Source organism: Macrotis lagotis, chromosome 8 (genome assembly GCF_037893015.1).
Source record: "Macrotis lagotis isolate mMagLag1 chromosome 8, bilby.v1.9.chrom.fasta, whole genome shotgun sequence".
Lineage (NCBI taxonomy): Eukaryota > Metazoa > Chordata > Mammalia > Peramelemorphia > Peramelidae > Macrotis > Macrotis lagotis.
This window is the reverse complement of record NC_133665.1, coordinates 70,550,206-70,569,489: the sequence shown is the minus strand read 5'-3', so window position 1 is coordinate 70,569,489 and position 19,284 is coordinate 70,550,206. Positions and strand designations below refer to the sequence as shown.

Sequence of the window (19,284 nt, the reverse complement as noted above, 5' to 3'; positions counted from 1 at the left end):
AACTCATTTTTTAAAAACTTGAAAGGAGAAGATTGGAAGGGAATGAAATGAAGTCCTTATGGGAAGGAAATATGGGTTTGAAGTCAAAAAGGTAAGAACAGGGTCTGGAGGGGAAAACTGGCCTGGGCTCCTCCAAAAAAAATTGAAGCACCAGAAAGAAATTACCAATAGAAGGAAGACTGATGATTCATGTTAAGAAGGCTGTAGAAATGGCTATATGTTGAAGATGAGGAGAACCCAGGAAGTAAGACAGATGGATATAAAGACCATAACAGTTGGGAGGAACAAAGCCAGGAGACCTTATTTTACCTTACTCTCACAATCAGATTAAAAGCTCCTTGATTTACTATGACCTAAACATGTATGTATCCCTCATGCTATCAAGCACACTGTACCATATATATTATGGAAAATCAAGGACTCTATGTGTATTTAATCTGGTAGGAGTGATAGTTTTGTATCTCAGTAATCAAAATTTAATAACGAATCAAATAGGGAGGTCTCAGGATTGGATAATGGTTTTAAATTCTATTTTTTACTTACAAATCCAAAGGAAATTAGTTTTGTACAACCACCTCATCTTAGATAAATGGAAGCACAAACTGTTTGAGAGTTAAAATAAAATGACAGATTGATGGTATTCCAAATAACATTGATTAGGAAAAGAAGAAACGATGAACAGGATTACAGGCAACTATTACTTGAAAATGAATCAACGGGGTCAGAGCCAAGATGGCAACAAGAGAGGATGTCTCTTAGTTGCTCTCTCTTAAAACTTATAAACTAAGGACTCTAACTAAATTTTCGAGAGATAGAACCCACAGAGGGACCCAGTGAAGCAGTTCTCCAACTCAAGGTAACCTGGAAAAGAGCAAAAAGACTCTGCTTCCCGAGGTTGGAGGGGCAGCCCACCAGAGCAAAGGAACTTCAGCCTCCCAGAGGCAGCCCCAGGGGAGTTTCCTGACCTACACCCTGGGGAGCACCAGGCACAACTTGGAAGATCAGCAGGGGGGACCTCTGCAAGAGTGAGCACTTGAAGCCCAGCCCTCAGGGCACACAACGAGCAGTGTAGCCACAGCAGCCCAGATCCAGGAACAAGAAGCAGAAGCTGGTAAGCAGGAGCCCCCAGGGCATGAGTACTGAGCCTAGGGAGGGAGCAGAGAGAGCCTGCCAAGCTCTGTCCTCTGTCCCTGGAACAGGACTCTGGGGTTCTGACTACATTCAGATCCTGATCTCAGTCTAGGCCCCCCCACAGAACAGCAGCCCCCCCCCCCCACCTCAGCCCCATGGCAGAGAGGGGCATTTATGGTCAGTCACAGAACAGGAGGGAGGACAGAGCCTCACACACTGAGATCATTGTGGGGGTGTCCCAAAAGCTCAGGAAACACCCCCAAAACCAACCACAGGCTGGGAAATAAGCACGCAGAGGAAAAAGGGGAACAGCATTGAGAAAGGCTTTGCCTGTGATCCCAAGAAGGATCAAAACACTCGATCTGAAGATTAGGAAGTCCAAGCTCCTGCATCTAAAGACTCCAAGAAAAACAGAAACTGGGCTCAGGCTATGACAGAGCTCATAAAAGACTTTGAAAATCAAGTGAGGGAGATAGAAGAAAAATTGGGAAAAGAAATGAGAGAGATGCAGGAAAAACATGAAAATGAAGTCATCGGCTTAGTCAAAGAGATCCAAAAAAATGCTGAAGAAAATAACATGCTAAAAACCAGCATAAATCAAATGGATAAAACAGTTCAAAAAGTTATTGAGGAGAAGAATGCTTTAAAAAGAAGAATTGGCCAGATGGAAAAGGAGATAAGAAACCTCTCTGAAGAAAACAAAAGTTTCAGACAATAATAGAACTAAGGGAGATGGCTGGTTTTACGAGAAATCAGGACTCAATTCTTCAAAACCAAAAGAATGAAAAATTAGAAGAAAATGTGAAACATCTCATTGAAAAAACAACTGATATGGAAAGCAGATTTTGGAAAGATAATTTAAAAATTATTGGAATACCTGAAAGTCATGATCAGGAAAAGAGCCTGGAACATCATTTTCAAAGAATTACTACAGGAAAATTGCCCTGATATCCTAGAAGCAGAGGGCAAAATAGAAATGGAGAGAATCCACCAAACTTCCTGAGAAAGAGAGCCAAAAGAAACAACCCCCAGAAATATTATAGCCAAGTTCCTGAACTCCCAAGTCAAAGAGAAAAATATTACAAGCAGCCAGAAGGACACAATTCAAATATCATGAAGCTGCAGTCAAAATCACACAGGACTTAGCAGCAACTACATTAAAAGCTCGTAGGGCTTGGAATATAATATACCAGAAGACAAAAGAGCTTAGAATGCAACCAATAATCAACTACCCAGCAAAACTGTCCTCTTCCAGGGAGAAAAGATGGACTTTCAATGAACCAGGGGAATTTCAAATGTTCCTACTGGAATGGCCAGAGCTGAACACAAGGTTTCATCTTCAAATACAGGACTCTGGTGAAGCATAGAGACTGGAGGAGAAGGGGAAAATAAGGGGGACTTAATGATGATGAACTACATGTATTCCTGTATAGGAAAAATGATCCTGATAATACTCATATGAACCTTCTCATTTAATAGAGCAGGTAGAAGGAACTTTTATAGATGAAGCACAGGAGAGAGCTGAGTTTGAAAATATAATGTGGTGTAAAAATGGAGTCAATAGATAAAAGGGAAATGTAATGGGAGAAAGATAAAGGAAAGGGGGAATAGGCCAAGATATTACATATAATAAGATTTTTCTTTATTACAATGAGCAATTGCAATGATATGGAAGGGGGGGAAGGCAAGGGGGAATGAGGGAATCTTCGCTCTCATCAGAGGTAGCTAGGAGAGGAAACAGCATATATACTCAGTGGGGTATAGGCATCTGGAGTAAGAAGGAGGGAGATGGGGGACAGGGGAAGGGGTGGGGATGTGAATGATGGAAGATAAGATGGACCATGGGGGTGGGGGTGAGTGGTCAGATATAACACATTTTCTTTTTTACTTCTTGCAAGGGGCTAGGATTTGATGGCCTATTTGGGACGATAGGGCCGGGTGGATGCTAGGCCCAAGGGGTGGTATGGGGGCTTGGGGCCTTTTGGCCTCAGGGCTGGGGATCTATCTGCTGTGCAGCTCAGTCAGAGTGAAAAGAAGAGAGAAAATATAGTACATAGTAGTGGAGAAGTACAAAAGGAGGGAGCTGTGATCAGCAATGACAACAGTGGAAAAATATGTAAGTAACTTTTGTGATGGACTTATCCTAAAGAATGTGATCCACCCACGACAGAGCTGGTGGTGTTGGAACACAGACTGAAGCACATTTTATTATTATTATTATTATTTGGGGGGGAGGTGCAGGGCAAATGGGGCTAGGTGGCCTGCATGGGGCAGCATAGCTGGGTGATTGTTGGGTGTCTGAGGCCAGATTTGGACCCAGGTGCTCCTGGCTCAAGGGCCAGTGCTCTGTCCGCCACCCGGCCACCCCTACTATTATTAGTATTTTATTTTATTTTGGGTCTTTTTTTTTCTTTTTTTTAGGTTTTTGTAGGGCAATGGGGTAGGGGTGGCTTGCATGGGGTCACAGAGCTGGGTGATTGTTGTGTGTATGGGGCCGGATTTGGGCTCAGGTGCTCCTGGCTCCAGGGCTGGTGTTCCGTCCACTGCGCCACCTGGCCATACCTACAATTATTACTATTTTTTTTAATTTAAATTTTAATTTTTTTTCTCTCCCCTTTACTTTATCGCTCAAGCGAGTCTATATTTTTTTGGAGGAGGGGGTATATTGTTTACTCTTAAAAAAGAATATTTTATTAATGTATAAACAATTACTTGTACAAAATGAGAATAAATAAATAAATTTTTTTAGTTTTTTTTTTAATTTTTCAAGGCAATGCAGTTAAATGGCTTGCCCAAGGCCACACAGCTAGGTAATTATTCAGTTTCTGAGGTCGGATTTGAACCCAGGTACTCCTGACTCCAAGGCCGGTGCTCTATTCACTGCGCCACCTAGCCACCCCAATAAATAAATTTTTTAAAAAATGAATACACCTCAGCACCATAACTTTCTGGAATATCTTACATTCATCATCATTTGTAATATTTTTTTCAAAGTAAAGGATGTAGAGATTTGAAGTTTACAAAATATTTTTTCCAAGAAAATTTCACACAGAGAAAATTTAAGCTAAGTTCAACTTTGAATTTTACATGAAAGGAGACAGAGGCTCCTAGAGATTGATAACTTTATCAAAGTCATAAAGCTAGCAAATGTCAAAAATGAAGCTTGATTCCAAGTATAGCGATGGGTGCAAAGATAGCATGTTTGTCAAGTTTGGAGAGGCATGAAAGTTGAAAGACCAAATAATATACTGGATGACAGGGTAATAAACCAGAAAGATGTCAAGAGGCTAGAAGAATGGATTGATGTGAATGAAAATACAAGGAAAAGTTATTATTTGATTAAATGAATCAAATTCATAAACAGCTTGGTGCAGTGAATTAAGAGCCATCTAAAATTGGAAAATCAAAATTTTAGAAAAATACATGTTGATGATATATTTATATTTCCTGAGAGATAGACACTATTATTATCATTCCATTTTACAGATGAAAAAACAAGCAGACACTTGCCCTGAGCTTTCTGTGTCTTGTTGGCCCTAAGGAAAGGTCACCAAGGGTCAGTTGAGGTATCTACCATCCACACAAGGAGTTTACCACTTCATGATACCTCCTCAAGCAAGAAGACCCTAAATGATACCAGCACTTGGTGCAGTATGTCCTTTGCTGGGACCAGATCAGGCATCTTCCCATCTAATCCATACTAACCACTTCCATCCAGACCAGTACAAGTCATCTTCTACCTCCTGTTGCCAGTCCAATCTACCAACGGAAATGTGGAGTACCTCTGAGGCAAAGAACAATTCTCCTTTTGGGGTTTCTCCCATTTCCTACTGCATCTGTTCTTTCAGAAAAGAGTGGTAACAATCACTTACTGTTAAATATTCTCATATCTTCTCATACCCTTCCTATCCCAGTGACACTGAATGCTAGTAGATCAAACTACACTCAACAACCTTTATTTCCTCATTTCTCATGCCTATCCCCCTCAAACCTCCCACCCAAAAGATTACTCTAACTCCATCCAGTCCTATACTGCTTTTCAAGCCTTTCACAGCCAAGTCACTTCTTATAAATATAGGAACTGAATCACTGTTGTTTAGTTGGGGTGAACCAATATTAAATATTATGATATTATTGAATTTCATTTCTAAATAGCTATAACAATCAAAAGAAGCAGCTGAGTGGTTGGGCCTGTAGTCAGGAAGACTGGTGTTCAAATTTTGCCACAATACACTTACTAGATGTGTGACTCTACTGGAGAATGAAATGGCAGAACACTGCAGTACCTCTGCCAAGAAAACCCCATGGACAGTACAAAGAGTCAGACACAGCTGAAAGACTGAGCAATAAACATTGTATCAAGCAAACAACCAATGCTAACTAAACTATGAAGTAAACAGAACATTAAGCCTGGAGATCAGAAGACCCAATTCAAATGTAGTCTGGGGAATTACTTACTTGCTATATAACCTTAGATAGATCATTCATCTATATTTCCCTGAATATTCTCCATATCCCACAGTTTTTGTTAAGAGCTAAAAGAGATATTATTTGGAAAACACTGAGCACAGCCCCTGGAACAGAAAAATCAACAAACAATTTTTCTCCATTGAAAATCAAAATAGACATCCTTGAAATTAGAGGAGAAATTAATTAAACTGAACACAAAAAATAAACTCTCTGTATTAATAAAATTATGAATTTGGGTGGGGGAAAGAGGAGGAAAAAAATACATAGATCAGTCAAAAGAAAACAATTAAACAAAAGCACAAAAATGACAACATCAAAATTGAAAATAAAAATAAATTCTTGAATAAATAGAAAAGAAAAGAAACCATTAGGATTACATTCCCGAATGATATGTGAATAAAATTTACAATCTCAAATGGATTAATATTATTTAAATGCCCTCTTAGTGATAGCTATCATTACCAAGAATTTCAATTAAAACAGGAAAATCATAATAAAGTCCATGTCAAGAAAAAAGTATTCAGGAATATCAAGGGAAATAATGAAAAAAGTAGAAAGAAAAGGTGTTATAACATTACTGTATTATAAACAATATTATAAAGTAGTAATTAAGAAATATCTGGTTCTTGTTAAAACTGGAAAAGTAGAATAGTAAAACAGATTAAATTAGAAATTGATAGAAATTAACAATTAAGAAAAATCCAAGAAAAGAAATAAAAAGTGGAGAGATTCTGTTCAATAAGAATAGCAAGGACACCCTTAAAGCAGAATAGTAGAAAATGATTTAGACAGGTACCTCCTATTGACCCCATAATAAGCTACAAAAGGATATATAAATGAAATTTAAGAAGTTATATAGTCACAAAAATTAAAACATAACAGAAAGAGGAACATTTCAGATATATGACTGGGGGAAATTTATCTAAGTAGGGGCATAAGGGGATTGTAAATATTAAAATACATGGTTTTGATAACATAAAAACACTTTTTATATGAACAAAACTCACTGCAGCTGAAATGGGGGGGGTGTATCAAATGACTGATAAAAATCTGAATTCCTAAGTTTTATTAGGGATCTTACATTAAAATATAACACCAGGAATAATTCTATGAAATGTGAATGTTCAAAGGATATGAACAGTTTTCAAAAGATGACTTAAATTATCAGAAGCTATATGAAAAATGCTTCAAAAGCACAAATAGAATGATGGAAGGTCAAAAGACATTTATTAAGCACCTATTACATTCGAAGAATTATTCTAAACATATTACAAATATTATTTCATCTGACTCTTACAACAATTATGAGGCACATGTCATTATTATTCTCATTGTACCATTAAAAAAAAACTGAGGGAAAAGGAAAAGATAATTAACTTCCTCAGTATCATCAGCTTTCAACTGTTTGAGGTTGGATTTAACTCAGTTTTTCCTGACCACCGGTCCAGCACTCTATCCACTATACCAAAGATCAATTTCTAGATATTAGAAATATGAATTGCAACCATTCTAAGGTTTAATCTCAGTAGAGCAGTGAAAGAAAAAAAAAAGGACTACGAAGAACAAAATATTTTCAACAGCACTTTTTGCAGTTCCTCAAAACTGGAATTCATATAGAATTATTTAAAATTTCCCACTAATTGGAATTAATTGCAGCAACTGGAGTGTGTGAATGAATTAAAAAAAAAAAAAACTTTGCCAGGAAACAAATAAGGCAAGTAAGGGATTTAGATATTGAATGTAAAGCAGAGGTGAACATGTAGGACTACAATAGATATAATGACTAAAATAATATAATATAATCAAAAAACAACACTAAAAAGCAATCAAGATAAAATCAATTGCAATGATCAATCTTGAAACTAATGAACATATAATGACATACATTTCTTTGACATTAGTACATCAGTTGGAGACTATAGGAGTAGAAGGTCACTATGTGAACAGACATGATCATTTTGGTCAGTTTTGCATGTTTACTTTGTGACATAAGAGAGTTTATTGTGGTGAGGAGTTTTTCCAAAAAATAAAAAGTATTTTAAAATGCATCAAAAAAATTTTAAAGACAATTTCACGCTTATAATACAAGAGAAATAATAATGTACTTTTGAGATCTGGTTTTACCCTGAAATAGGTCCACTAATATGATTTCCCAGTTCTGGGAATTAAGATCCTGTTCCCTAAATTACTTAGCATTCATTAGTTTATCAACATACCTAAATCCCACTAAATACTATATTCATTTGGGTAACCAAATGAAGAAAATCCTTCACAATGGAATGTGAATTAAGGTAACTATTTTCAAAGAACAATTAGCTTCAATCATCTACACAGAGGTAACTAGAAGTTTTGCCTTGAGGATAAGCCAATTCATAACACTTGAGCACCTCTGACTGGTCAAATCACCAAAGGGGAAGCCAACCTATCAGCAAAAGAATCTAATGGGCAATGAAAAAGTTATGCATTCTAGATAACTATAAATTATAAAAATTTAAGTAACAAATAAGCTCTTTGAAGACTAGGGCAGGAACAAATGAATAATCCAGTGACAAAGGATCCTGACTCAGGTAATGGGGGGAAAAAACTGAGAAAATGTCAGAAGCTATATCAAAACAATATCTGCATAGCAATCATTTTGCTTTCACAACTGAATACAATATACCTCATTCAGATGCTGTTAGATGAATGACTGTCACTAATGTAGTATAATTAGATGACAGAATGTGGGGGGGAAGTAAGATTACTTTTTAAAATAATGGTTGACTTTCTGGAGGGCAATTTGGAATTATGCCCAAAAGACAAGAAAAATGTGCATACTCTTTGATCCAACAATACCACTACTGGGTCTATACTCTGAAGAGATTATGAAAGAGGGTAAAAACATCACCTGTACAAAAATGTTCATAGCAGCTCTATTTGTGGTGGCAAAGAAATGGAAACTGAAGGAATTTCCATTAACAAACTGTGGTACATGTATGTCATGGAACACTATTGTTCTATTAGAAACCAGGAGGGATGGGAATTCAGGGAAGCCTGGAGGCATTTGCATGAACTGATGATGAGTGAGATGAGCAGAACCAGAAGAACCTTGTACACCCTAACAGCAACATGGGAGTGATCAACTTTTTTTTAAGTTTTTTTAAATTTTTTGCAAGGCAATACCCAAGGCCACATAGGTGATTATTAAGTGTCTGAGGTCTGATTTGGCCTCAGGTACTCCTGACTCCAAGGCAGGTGCTCTATCCACTGCACCACCTAGCAGCCCCAATGATCAACTTTAATGAACTTGCTCATACCAACAGGGCAACAATCACACACAATTTGGGGATATCTGCAATGGAGAATGCCATCTGTATCCTGAAAAAGTATTGTGGAATTTGAACAAAGACCAAAAACTTTCTATGTATCTTTAATTTTTTAAAAAATTGTCTTATGTAATTCTGCTAATCTCATATTATATGTTCCTTATCAATATGATTGCACTCTCATCACATTCAACTCAGATCAATGCATATTATGGGAATGATGTAAAGACTAACAGACTACCTTCTGTGGGGAGAGAGGGAAATGAGATTGGGGGAAAATTGTAAAACTCAAATTAATAAAACCTTTCTAAAAAAAAGGAAAAAATAATGGTTGACATTTATATACTGATTTAGGATTTACACAATATTTTATTTATGCTATATTATTTGACCCTCCCAATGACCTTGTGAGAAAACTACTACTAATATGATCCCTGTCTTACAGATGAAGAAACTGAGGCTCAATGAGATAAAAATGGTTTGTCTACAAATACCAGAACCATACTTGCTCCTATTTATGATAATGAATATGAAGTAAAATTGTACCTTTGTAATTCCCTCAAGGACATACACAATTCTATCAATCCTTTGTCTATAATGTGCTAGACAATGACTAAAGGTTTTGATACCATGGATATGTTTTTAAGTTGAATTCTTCTGGACTTTAGCAAAACTAGGTAATTTCATTAGAGATTCTAAAGAAGCAAATTAAGAAGGGAATCAGGCAAAACTAAAAGTTACATTTTATAACTACATAAAATGCTGAAAACAATACCTAATCTATTTGAGTTTTCAATTAATGTCCAATGTTTTATGTCAACATAATGATAGAAAATATAATCTGCAAACAATCAATAAACATTCTAAGTCAATACACTTAGTAGCTCTGCTGAATTTGCTGTTTTATTGCCTAAATGCACAGAAAGATAACTGTTTATATGAAGGCATATTATCATAACTTAATAAGAGGCAATGAACAAAAAGAGATCATTATGTAAAAATATAACATTTGGTGCATGACATTAATATACGCATAGTACTTTTTTTCAAAAATTTGCAGAATACGTTTTTCTGAGAAGGGGAATGGCTTGGTGGTAGGAGACATTCCTGTCTTTCATTGTTTTGCTTTCATATTAAACTCCAATGTAAACCAAAAAAGGGGGACTGGGGGTAAAAGAAAGCTCCTCTTCTTATTCTTTTTTCAGGAAATCATAAAATGTTAAAGATAAAAAGGACCAGAGAGATAATACTAGTCCAACTCTCTTATTTTAAAGACAAACAAAGGCCCAAAGAGGTTGCTTGAGACAAAAAAAGACAAAAAAATTAGGAGCAGAACTGAGAATCATGACTCCCAATAAAAAGATGTAATATAACAAAGCATAAAAAGAATAAAAACAGCATACATTACACAACAGGCAAAAAGTACTTTTCCCACTAACTTTCAGATTTAAGTAGTATAATTATTCACAAATGTGGAGCTACAAGGCACCTTTTTTTCTAAACCACTTATTTTACAAAGAATGAAACCAAAGCCAACAAAAGGATATTGAAATAAGCATTCAAATCCCAATCCTCTTGACTTTAAATCTACTGCTTTCACCTTATTTTCAATTTTATGAATGAGCCACCTGAGAGTTATTGTTAAACGATACCCAATTTTTTCAGAGGTGTTATAAATCTTTGTCTCTTGACAGCATATCCTCTCCCAAATTATACTTTTCAAAAAAGAGTCATTAAACAATAAAAATTTCAGACTGTATAACTGAAACACTAATCAAGAAAAGATATAATTTCTAATACTTTTGAGTGTTTGGTTACATATATATTAATACAAATTTTAAATTAAAATATCACAATTAGACCATAAGCATTTGCATGGCATTAAAGATAAAGAATAGCTACTTTTCTCAAGAAGGACTTAGTTCCATTTGTGTATCTCAAATATACTGGCTGTATGACCCTAGACAAGTAACTTAACTTTTCAGTGCTCTAGAAAATTTCCTAAGAAGGTAACATACAACAAAATGCATGTCTGCTTTAATGAAGGAAGTTTTCCATACCATGAAATCTGCACACAATTTAAATAGCAGGTTGAAATGTACCAAAGAGAACCAAAGAATTTTTAAAAGAAATCTAAATAAGCAAATCTGTCTCACAAGTAAAAAATACATGTTTGCATTATGCAAAGAGAAGTGTATAATGCTAATAAAAATTAATCAAATTCAAGACCACAAATATTTGTTTATAGAATGAAAAACTGGCCATTCCACATAGTACCTTGGACTACAAAGTATATTCATTCCAAATGACAAGGAAATTTTGTACTTAATTTTCTTTTCAAAATTAACTAGAAGATGGACACTGGCCATAGAGTCAGGAGGACCTGAGCTCAAATGTGACCTAGCTGAGTGACATTGGGCAAGTCACTTAACCCTGTTGCCTTGCCCCAAAAAAAAAAAGAACAATTAAAAAATAACTAGAAAATTAGTTTTTAAAAAATGCACCAATAAATAACAAGAATTTTAAACACTGGGGTTTTAAACACTGGGGTGACCTGTTTCTATCTGTATACACGCATGCATGATCAATTTAAACCATAACTAAGACAATAAAAACCAATGACATTCATAATAGATAAAATTAAAAGCTCACAAAACTTTGTTAACACACATGTAACTAAAAAGTGATAGAATGTTCATTTTTCTTCATGTATCCAAAAATAAGGGTAAAGAGTACTCATGACTTACTCAGAATAATGTCTAATTAAAAATATAGCCTTTCAGGCTATCCCTTTCTCATATTTAAATTTTTAACTGTATTACTAGATGAATTCTAATATTAATATAGGCACTCTTAATTTACACAAATTACTATAACATTGCCTGAATTCCACTCTCATTTTAACGCCTGAAGGTAATACAAACATTACAGAGATATGGATCATAGGCCTAAAATATCTCTAATTTCATGAGATGCTTAACTGTTAATTGAAATAATATACTTGCTGAAGTGAAAACAAAGATTAAAGAATTAGTCAGACATTTTTACATCAAAACAGGATAATCAGGCCATTACTTTGAACCTGGTAAATGTTCCAGGAACTACCAAACTTTTCACTTATAATGAAAATAATAGCTGTTTTTAGAACACTGTTACAATAGATTTGTAGAGAGTTTTCAATGAGGATAAGATTACAACATAATTTTTTATTCAAGTGTAAAAAAAATAAGTGAGAACATTAAATGAAAAGAATGGAGGACAGAAACTTGCTAAAGATTCATTTTGATCTGAATGTATCAAAAAGCACAAAAGAAAGGGATGATGAATATGATGATAATAGTGATGATAAAAATAATGACTGTTATAAACTGGTATTCATTATTATATTTGTTGAAAGTAACAAAATGTAGTTGAAGTCTGCTAGAACCTATGGAATGACAAAGATTTAAAAAAAACAGAATCAAAAGGCCCCAGGGATCACCATCTGCATCAACGAATCCAAGAATATAACAAGAGTCTGTCAAGAAGATTTGTTTGAAGAAACCCAAGTGTTTAAAATGAAAGAAAATCAAACCAGGTCCCTGCCACCAGAAATTAGAGAACAGGCCATCCCCAAGGGCTGACGATTTAGTAATCAATGTAGAAACTGTGAGATGACTTATCACTGAGTTTCCCTACAAACACGGCACCTCCCAGTGCCCTACAACAGGCCTGACTCGGGCCAGCACCCTGCCTAGTTAAGGCTGGATCTTAGCACATTCTTATTTAGCAGTATTAAAAAAAAAAAAAAAACAAAGATTTTTCTTAGCCATTAATAAAAAGTATATTCCAAAGAGGAACCACAACACTCAACTTGGGGAGATGTGCTACCTTGTCACCATACTGGAAGCACATCTGCAGGGGTGTGGTCCTTTTTGAGGTATCTATCAGGTCTGAAAGACCCTGACTCCAAGCAGATGATCTTTTTTATGCCCTTAGGTAACCAGGAAGCTAGGTCAGAAGTACAGCTCGAGAAGGACCAATACGGTGGCAGGGACAGCTTTGTCCTCTTACAGAGAAAAACTCACCTAACCCATGTGGGCAGGGGTTAAGGGAAATCCTGGTGGATAATGATAATATTACAAGTAAGACATGATCTAGGGGGCAGGAAATATATATATATATATATATCAGAAAGTTGGTAATTTTCAAGAAAGGACAAACGATTGCTGATTTTACAAATTCAGATCACAAATAACTAGAGAATTTAATCAACAGACTATCTGAAAAAAACCCATTGCACTATATCTATGACCCACATCACCCTAGAGTCATGACAATGAAAGACAATGTTTTTAAAAGCATTATTTTTAAATCAATTTCCCCATTCCAGACATTCAGAATCACTAAACTACAGGGAACAAAAATCTTTCAAAATATAGAAACCTAGTAGAGAAGGCCAAAATTTTGTGGAATCAGGCTGAAATACATAGAGTATCACTGGATTTAGGGCTGGCAGGGACCTGTGAGTCACTGAATTCAACATGTCCAGAAAAAAACTGAGATTTGGAGACAGTAAATGACTTGTCGAAGATCGTAACACTAAGGTCAGAGTTGGGAGTGTATCCCAGTTCTTTCTTACTACTTATGAGTCTAGAATTCTCTCCATCCTTTCTACTATCCCATCATCCCTTTTGTCCTGTCTGCGACTAGAATTATGCCAACAAGTACTCTCACTGAACCTTCCAAGAATAAGGTTAGATCCTAAAACTGAGCTATAACAAAGTTATTTTAGCCACCATGGAATAATGCTTAAAATATTTATCATAAATAAGGATTTATTGAGTGTTTAAAAAAAAGAGTCAGGCAATGTGGAGGGGAGAGGGGAGGGCAAAAATGTTGTCATTTCTCCAACCTCACAAATTCTTAAAGGAAGACAAGATCACAAATAACTGGGTAAGGATAAAATACAGAAAAGTATAAATGAGAAGTAGGATGAGGAAGAATGCAAGGAATACCTCTTGGGGAAGGAAGGAGTTCAGTGGAGCCCTGAAGGAGGTCATGAGGATGAGGAGGGAAGGGATTCAAGGATAAGGGAACAATCAGAGAAAAGCATGAAAACTTAGGAGTTGTAAATGCAACAGGTTCATAGAGCATATGGAGAGAAGAAAAGTACACGAAGACTGTGAAAAGTTAAGAAGATGGAAGGAGATGAAGAACTTTCAACACTAAACAGAACCATTCCAAATTTGATCCTAGATGTAACAAAGAGCAGCAGAGCATCCTTACTAAGGAAGCAACATAATGAGCCCTTTCCTTTGGGCAAATCTTTTTGGCAGTTTAGTACAAGACAGACCATCATGAGGAGAGACCTGGGGCAGGGAGACTTATATGGAAACTAACTCAATAGTTCAGGAGAGAACTAAGGAGGGTCTGCACCTAGGGGCAGAGAGGTATGAGAGAGAGAGAAAAGAAGAGGTTGGAGTTTAAAAGGACTGTGAAAGTTGAAATAACAAGATATGAGGGGCAGCTAGTCCTTGGCCCTAGAGTCAAGAGGACCCAAGTTCAAATATGACCTCAGACACTTAATAATTACCTAGCTGTGTGCCCTTGGACAAGTCACTTAACCCCATTGCCTTGCCAAAAAAAAAGGGGAAAAAAACCCCAAGATATTACAACATGTTTATGTGTGGTAAAAATTTAAGACTTGAAGATAGTATCAAGGTTATAACACTAAGTAACTAGGAAAATACTGGTGCCCTTAAGTATAACAGCAGCTGGAAGACAAGAGGGTTTTGAGGGGAACGAAAATGAAATGGTTTATACATCTTAAGTTTTAGATATTTGTGGGACATCCAATTTGAGATGTTCACTAGACAGTTGGTGATACAAAACTTAAGCTCAGAAGAGTTCTGAATTAGATATTCAGATCTGGAATCATCCTCATACATAGAATAACTGATCCCATGACAGTTCATGAGACAGAAGGAGAAAAAGGGGAACAAAAAAAAGAAGACTGAATAAGAGAGAACAGAGTGATGAAAACCTAAAGAGAAAGCAACAGTGTGAATGAGAACTGAGGAAAGGCAGGAGATCTGGCAATGGAGAGATCATGTGGAACTTGAGAGAGCAGATTCAGTTGAATGATGAGAACAAAAACAAGACTGATTGGAGGGATTAAAATCAAGTGAGAAGAGAGTTAGTGAATACCTACCTAGAATGAAAAACTCATTAAAAATAGAAGATGAACATAATCAGAAGTACTATATGCTAAGTATGAGGACACAAAAAGATGCAAAAGACAAATCCTGTCAGGAAAAAGCTCACAATCTAGAGAGGAGATGATATGCAGACAAACACAGACAAAACAAGCTATATAAAAGATTAATATGAAATAATTAATAGAAAAAAGGCAGTAAAATTTAAGAAAGTCTGGGGAAGGTTTACTATAGAAGGGATTTTAGTATGAACTTGAAGTCAGGGAGGCCTGCTGTCTGAATATCCAAACAAGAGGGGGATATCTAGAAAGAATGCGTGAAGCCAAAAGATGAAGTATCTTGGTGATGGAAAACCAAGTCAGGAAACCAGCATCACTGCAATGAAAAGTACATGTCAGGGATTAAGCTGTATGAAGACTGGAAAGTTAAAAGGGGCTAGGCTATTATGGCCCTAGAACAGCATTTGTTGCTGAAGTCAATAGGCAGTCACTGAATTTTACTGAATGACATGGTCAGATCTGTGCTTTATGAAAATCACGTTAGTGGCTGAATAAAGGATGGGTTGGAGTATGGAGAGATTTGATGTAAGGTAGGCAGATCAACCAGAAGTCGATTGCAATAAAAAAGGAGATTATGACATAATGAGGATCTGTAACAGACTGGGGCAATGTCCAAGTAGAAAACAGGGCACAGTCAAGAGATGCTGCAAAAAAGGAAATCCAAAAGTTTCAACATGGAAGGTGAAGGATAGTGAGCCTAAGGGACTAGGAAGGATAATGTTGCTCTACGCAATAAGGAAAGAAAGAAGGAAGTAGGTTTTAGAGAGAAAGAAAATAGGTTCTATTTGGAATATAATAAATTTAAGATATCTACTAGACATCCAATTTGGGATGTCTATAAAAAAGTTGGAGAATGGGGCAAGAGTTTTAGAGTCATCAGCATGGAGATGGTCATTAAATTGATGAGAACTGATAAGGTCACCAAGTGAAGTAATATTGAGGGGGAAGAGTACAGGGACCTAGTATTGACAACTAAGGGAGACAGGGATAGAGGACAGAATTCAGAAGAGGACCTTAGAAAGGAGATGGGAAAGGAAAAATCACATCAGAAGGAAACAATGGTGTCCTGAAAACTAAGAGTGCAAAGGAGGAGATTAATAGTATCAAGGAGATTGAAAAAGACAAAAGGGCAATTAGATTTGGCAACTAATAGATTGTTAGTCAAATTATCCATCATCACTAAATTAGATAACTCCAAATTTAAATATCCAATGTTATTCTATCTACCCAACTACAATATCTACTTTCTTTCTTTCCTTTTTTTTTTAAGGTTTTTTGCAAGGCAAATGGGATTAAGTGGCTTGCCCAAGGCCACACAGCTAGGTAATTATTAAGTGTCTGAGGCTGGATTTGAACCCAGGTACTCCTGACTCCAGGGCCAGTGCTTTATCTACTGCACCACCTAGCCACCCCCTACAATATCTACTTTCTAGGCACCTACCCCTGGGTGTCCCTTCAGTATTTGATATTCAAAAGAGTTGATACAGAGATTACAACAGGAGTTTGTGGGAAAGGAAAAAGTTTTAGAGAAGCAATCTCATTACCCACTGCAACTTGAAAGAACAATTACATATTCAATGAGTGTCTTTCTTTCAATCCCTTTCTACATTAGTATTTAGTAAACAAAAGACAAAAAGATAAATTTCATAATTACTTTCATAACTAAAAATGAAGTATTGGGGTTAACAAAGGGGAAATTTCTTTAGGAAATTAAATTAAATTTAATCAAGATCAAAGAAGAAATTATTATCAATCTGGAATCAAAATGTGAATTTTTGATATTTTAATTGTTGAGATGCTACAATTTTTAAATTGTTACATAGCTTGCAGGCAATGTGCTTCTGATATCTAACAGGATCTTAAAAATTAGACCTGCCTTGGTTTAACAGGCAAGCTGCTGTTTTGTAAGAGTCTAGACTTCTTCAGGGTTGCCTCAGTTCAAATGGAGGAAATCTGACCCTTACTAGTTGTATAGGCAGGGACACAAATCACATTATCTCTTTTAGCTTCAGGATATTCATCTACTAAATAGATTTAAAAGATATAAGTTGCAGGGCTTTTGTGACTCTCAAATAGAAGAATGTATTTAAAGCAATTCACAAATTTATTAAAGCTGTTTAAAACATTTAGAAGATAAGGAGGAGTAGAAGGGAGTTTTTCAAAAGTTGAGTTTCTTATAAGGTTATGGATACCTGACAATTACTTGCTACATGATGCACTATACAATAGTATATATTTTAATACTTTACTTAATAAGAAAAGAGGCACAGTGGACAGAGGTTCAGACTCAGGCACAAGCTATACTGGGTGAATCACTTAACTTATATGTCTTATACAACTTACAAAGATTTGAACTTGCAGAGAAATTGTTTATATGCATTGGTATAAAGAGTTCTGAAATTAGTGATCTGCCCTGCACATCCAAATGCTCAGAGGAAATGCTCAGCTGCACAAATAGGTACATATTACCAAGTAACTGCATTCCATTCTTCTACCTTCTTCTCTCCACCCTACCATCTACTCATAGAGATGTAAATAAAATAAGACCACTGAATCTTTTCCATTCATGCTTAGTAGCAGTTTGGCTTAGTAAATGCAGGGCTAGCAAAGAGGACAAACTGGTATAAGCAAGTCATATTATACCTCAGTACTCCAGGAAATTCTCTAATAATTTGTTTTAGAAAAGTTGCAGAGAAAGTGCCAGAGAGCTTTTACAGAGGAAGTTTGTTCATATAGCAGTAGTTCCTTGTCTCAATTAAATCACAGGATCTGTTCCCTAATCTTTTCCATTCATATTCATAGAATAAATAAAAACCCACAATCTAGAATATATTTCTTAATTAACCTGCCATTAATCTCAGATTCACTTTACCCCAAATATTTTCAGCCATCTTTCTAGAACATGGAACAGTGTTTCAAAAATAACCACATATGTAGACTAAATTAAATTGATCTCTTTCAAAAACAGTGATATCAAAAGCATGAAAATCAAGATTTCAAGAAATAGTATCTTCAATAGTCAATGATTGGCACTATTCTAATTAGTTTTATATAATGAGACAATGAACCATGATACTATTTCAAAATACAGTAAAAGTGGGTTTTGTATTTTATTCAAGGGGTATTCAGCCACCAAATATGAATATATGTTTTCAAATAATCCAGATTTTCAAATATAAGGTAATCTTTATTGCCATTATAATGAAAATATAATCAAGGACTTTAAATTCTATAATCTGATACTTTTAAAGAATTTGCCACAGAGTCAAAGCACCTCTTTATTATCAAACATTTTCGTTCACATGTAGACTTGGAAAGTTTCTTAAATAAAAACTCACCTTCATCACTGGTAGCCTGCTGCTTTACCAAGGTCATTGGTGATCTGGCTGGAGGTTTACTTAGCGGATGGCGCCAACTCTTGGAAGTTTTTGTTTCCCCTTCTCTCTGACTACAGAACTAAAAGAAGGAAAAACCAAACAATTTAAGTCAGATTCAAAAATATTAACTTCCATACTGGGGCCAGTAATAAATTAGGCCAAGAAAACAAAATTTATTTCAATTGTTTTATTATCTCTATTTATACACACACACACACACACACACACACACACACACACACACACACACACACTCTCCCTCCAACTGCCCCCCCCCATATTCCCCCAAAGGAAGACAGAGAGAATAAAACAAGTGAAGTTTATCATATTTTCTTGGCACGGGAAAACTAACAACACTACAAAACTAAAGAATAATTTAGCTGCCGTTTTAAATTTGTTTTACAAACTTTGGTTAAGTTGTATTTAAAAATATTTGCTAAAAGGGGAATAGGATCTCTTCAAAAATATTTTCTGAAAGGTTTTATATTAGAAGCTTTTGTCAGGCTAGGGTTTAAGATAAGAATTAAACTGAAATAAAGTCACCAATCTTTATGAGTTTCAGGCAAGAAACAGCTGATGGAACAGAGGAAGAGGTTTCACATTTTTCAACTAGAAAAAGAGGCACGTAATGCGTTCCCCTCTCTTCTTCTGCCACAAAGAAGGCAGAGAGAACATGAGATTAAATGAGGTATCAATTTTATCAAATCTCTCACATGTGGTAAAAGAGAATAGGAGTAAAAATAAT

General features: G+C 35.7%; 1 protein-coding gene across 11 annotated transcripts in view; it reads right to left on the bottom strand.

Moving 5' to 3' along the window:
• KDM4C (lysine demethylase 4C) overlaps window positions 1-19,284 on the bottom strand; it is a 502,779-nt gene that overhangs the window by 243,552 nt on the left and 239,943 nt on the right. For all 11 annotated transcript variants that reach the window (XR_012470847.1, XM_074197494.1, XM_074197496.1 and 8 more), the window contains one exon: window positions 18,501-18,618. Coding sequence is in view for 10 of the 11 variants with exons in the window: in XM_074197494.1 (XP_074053595.1) it covers window positions 18,501-18,618 (118 nt within the window). In the remaining variant the exon portion in view is untranslated. The remainder of the gene's footprint in view (window positions 1-18,500; window positions 18,619-19,284) is intronic.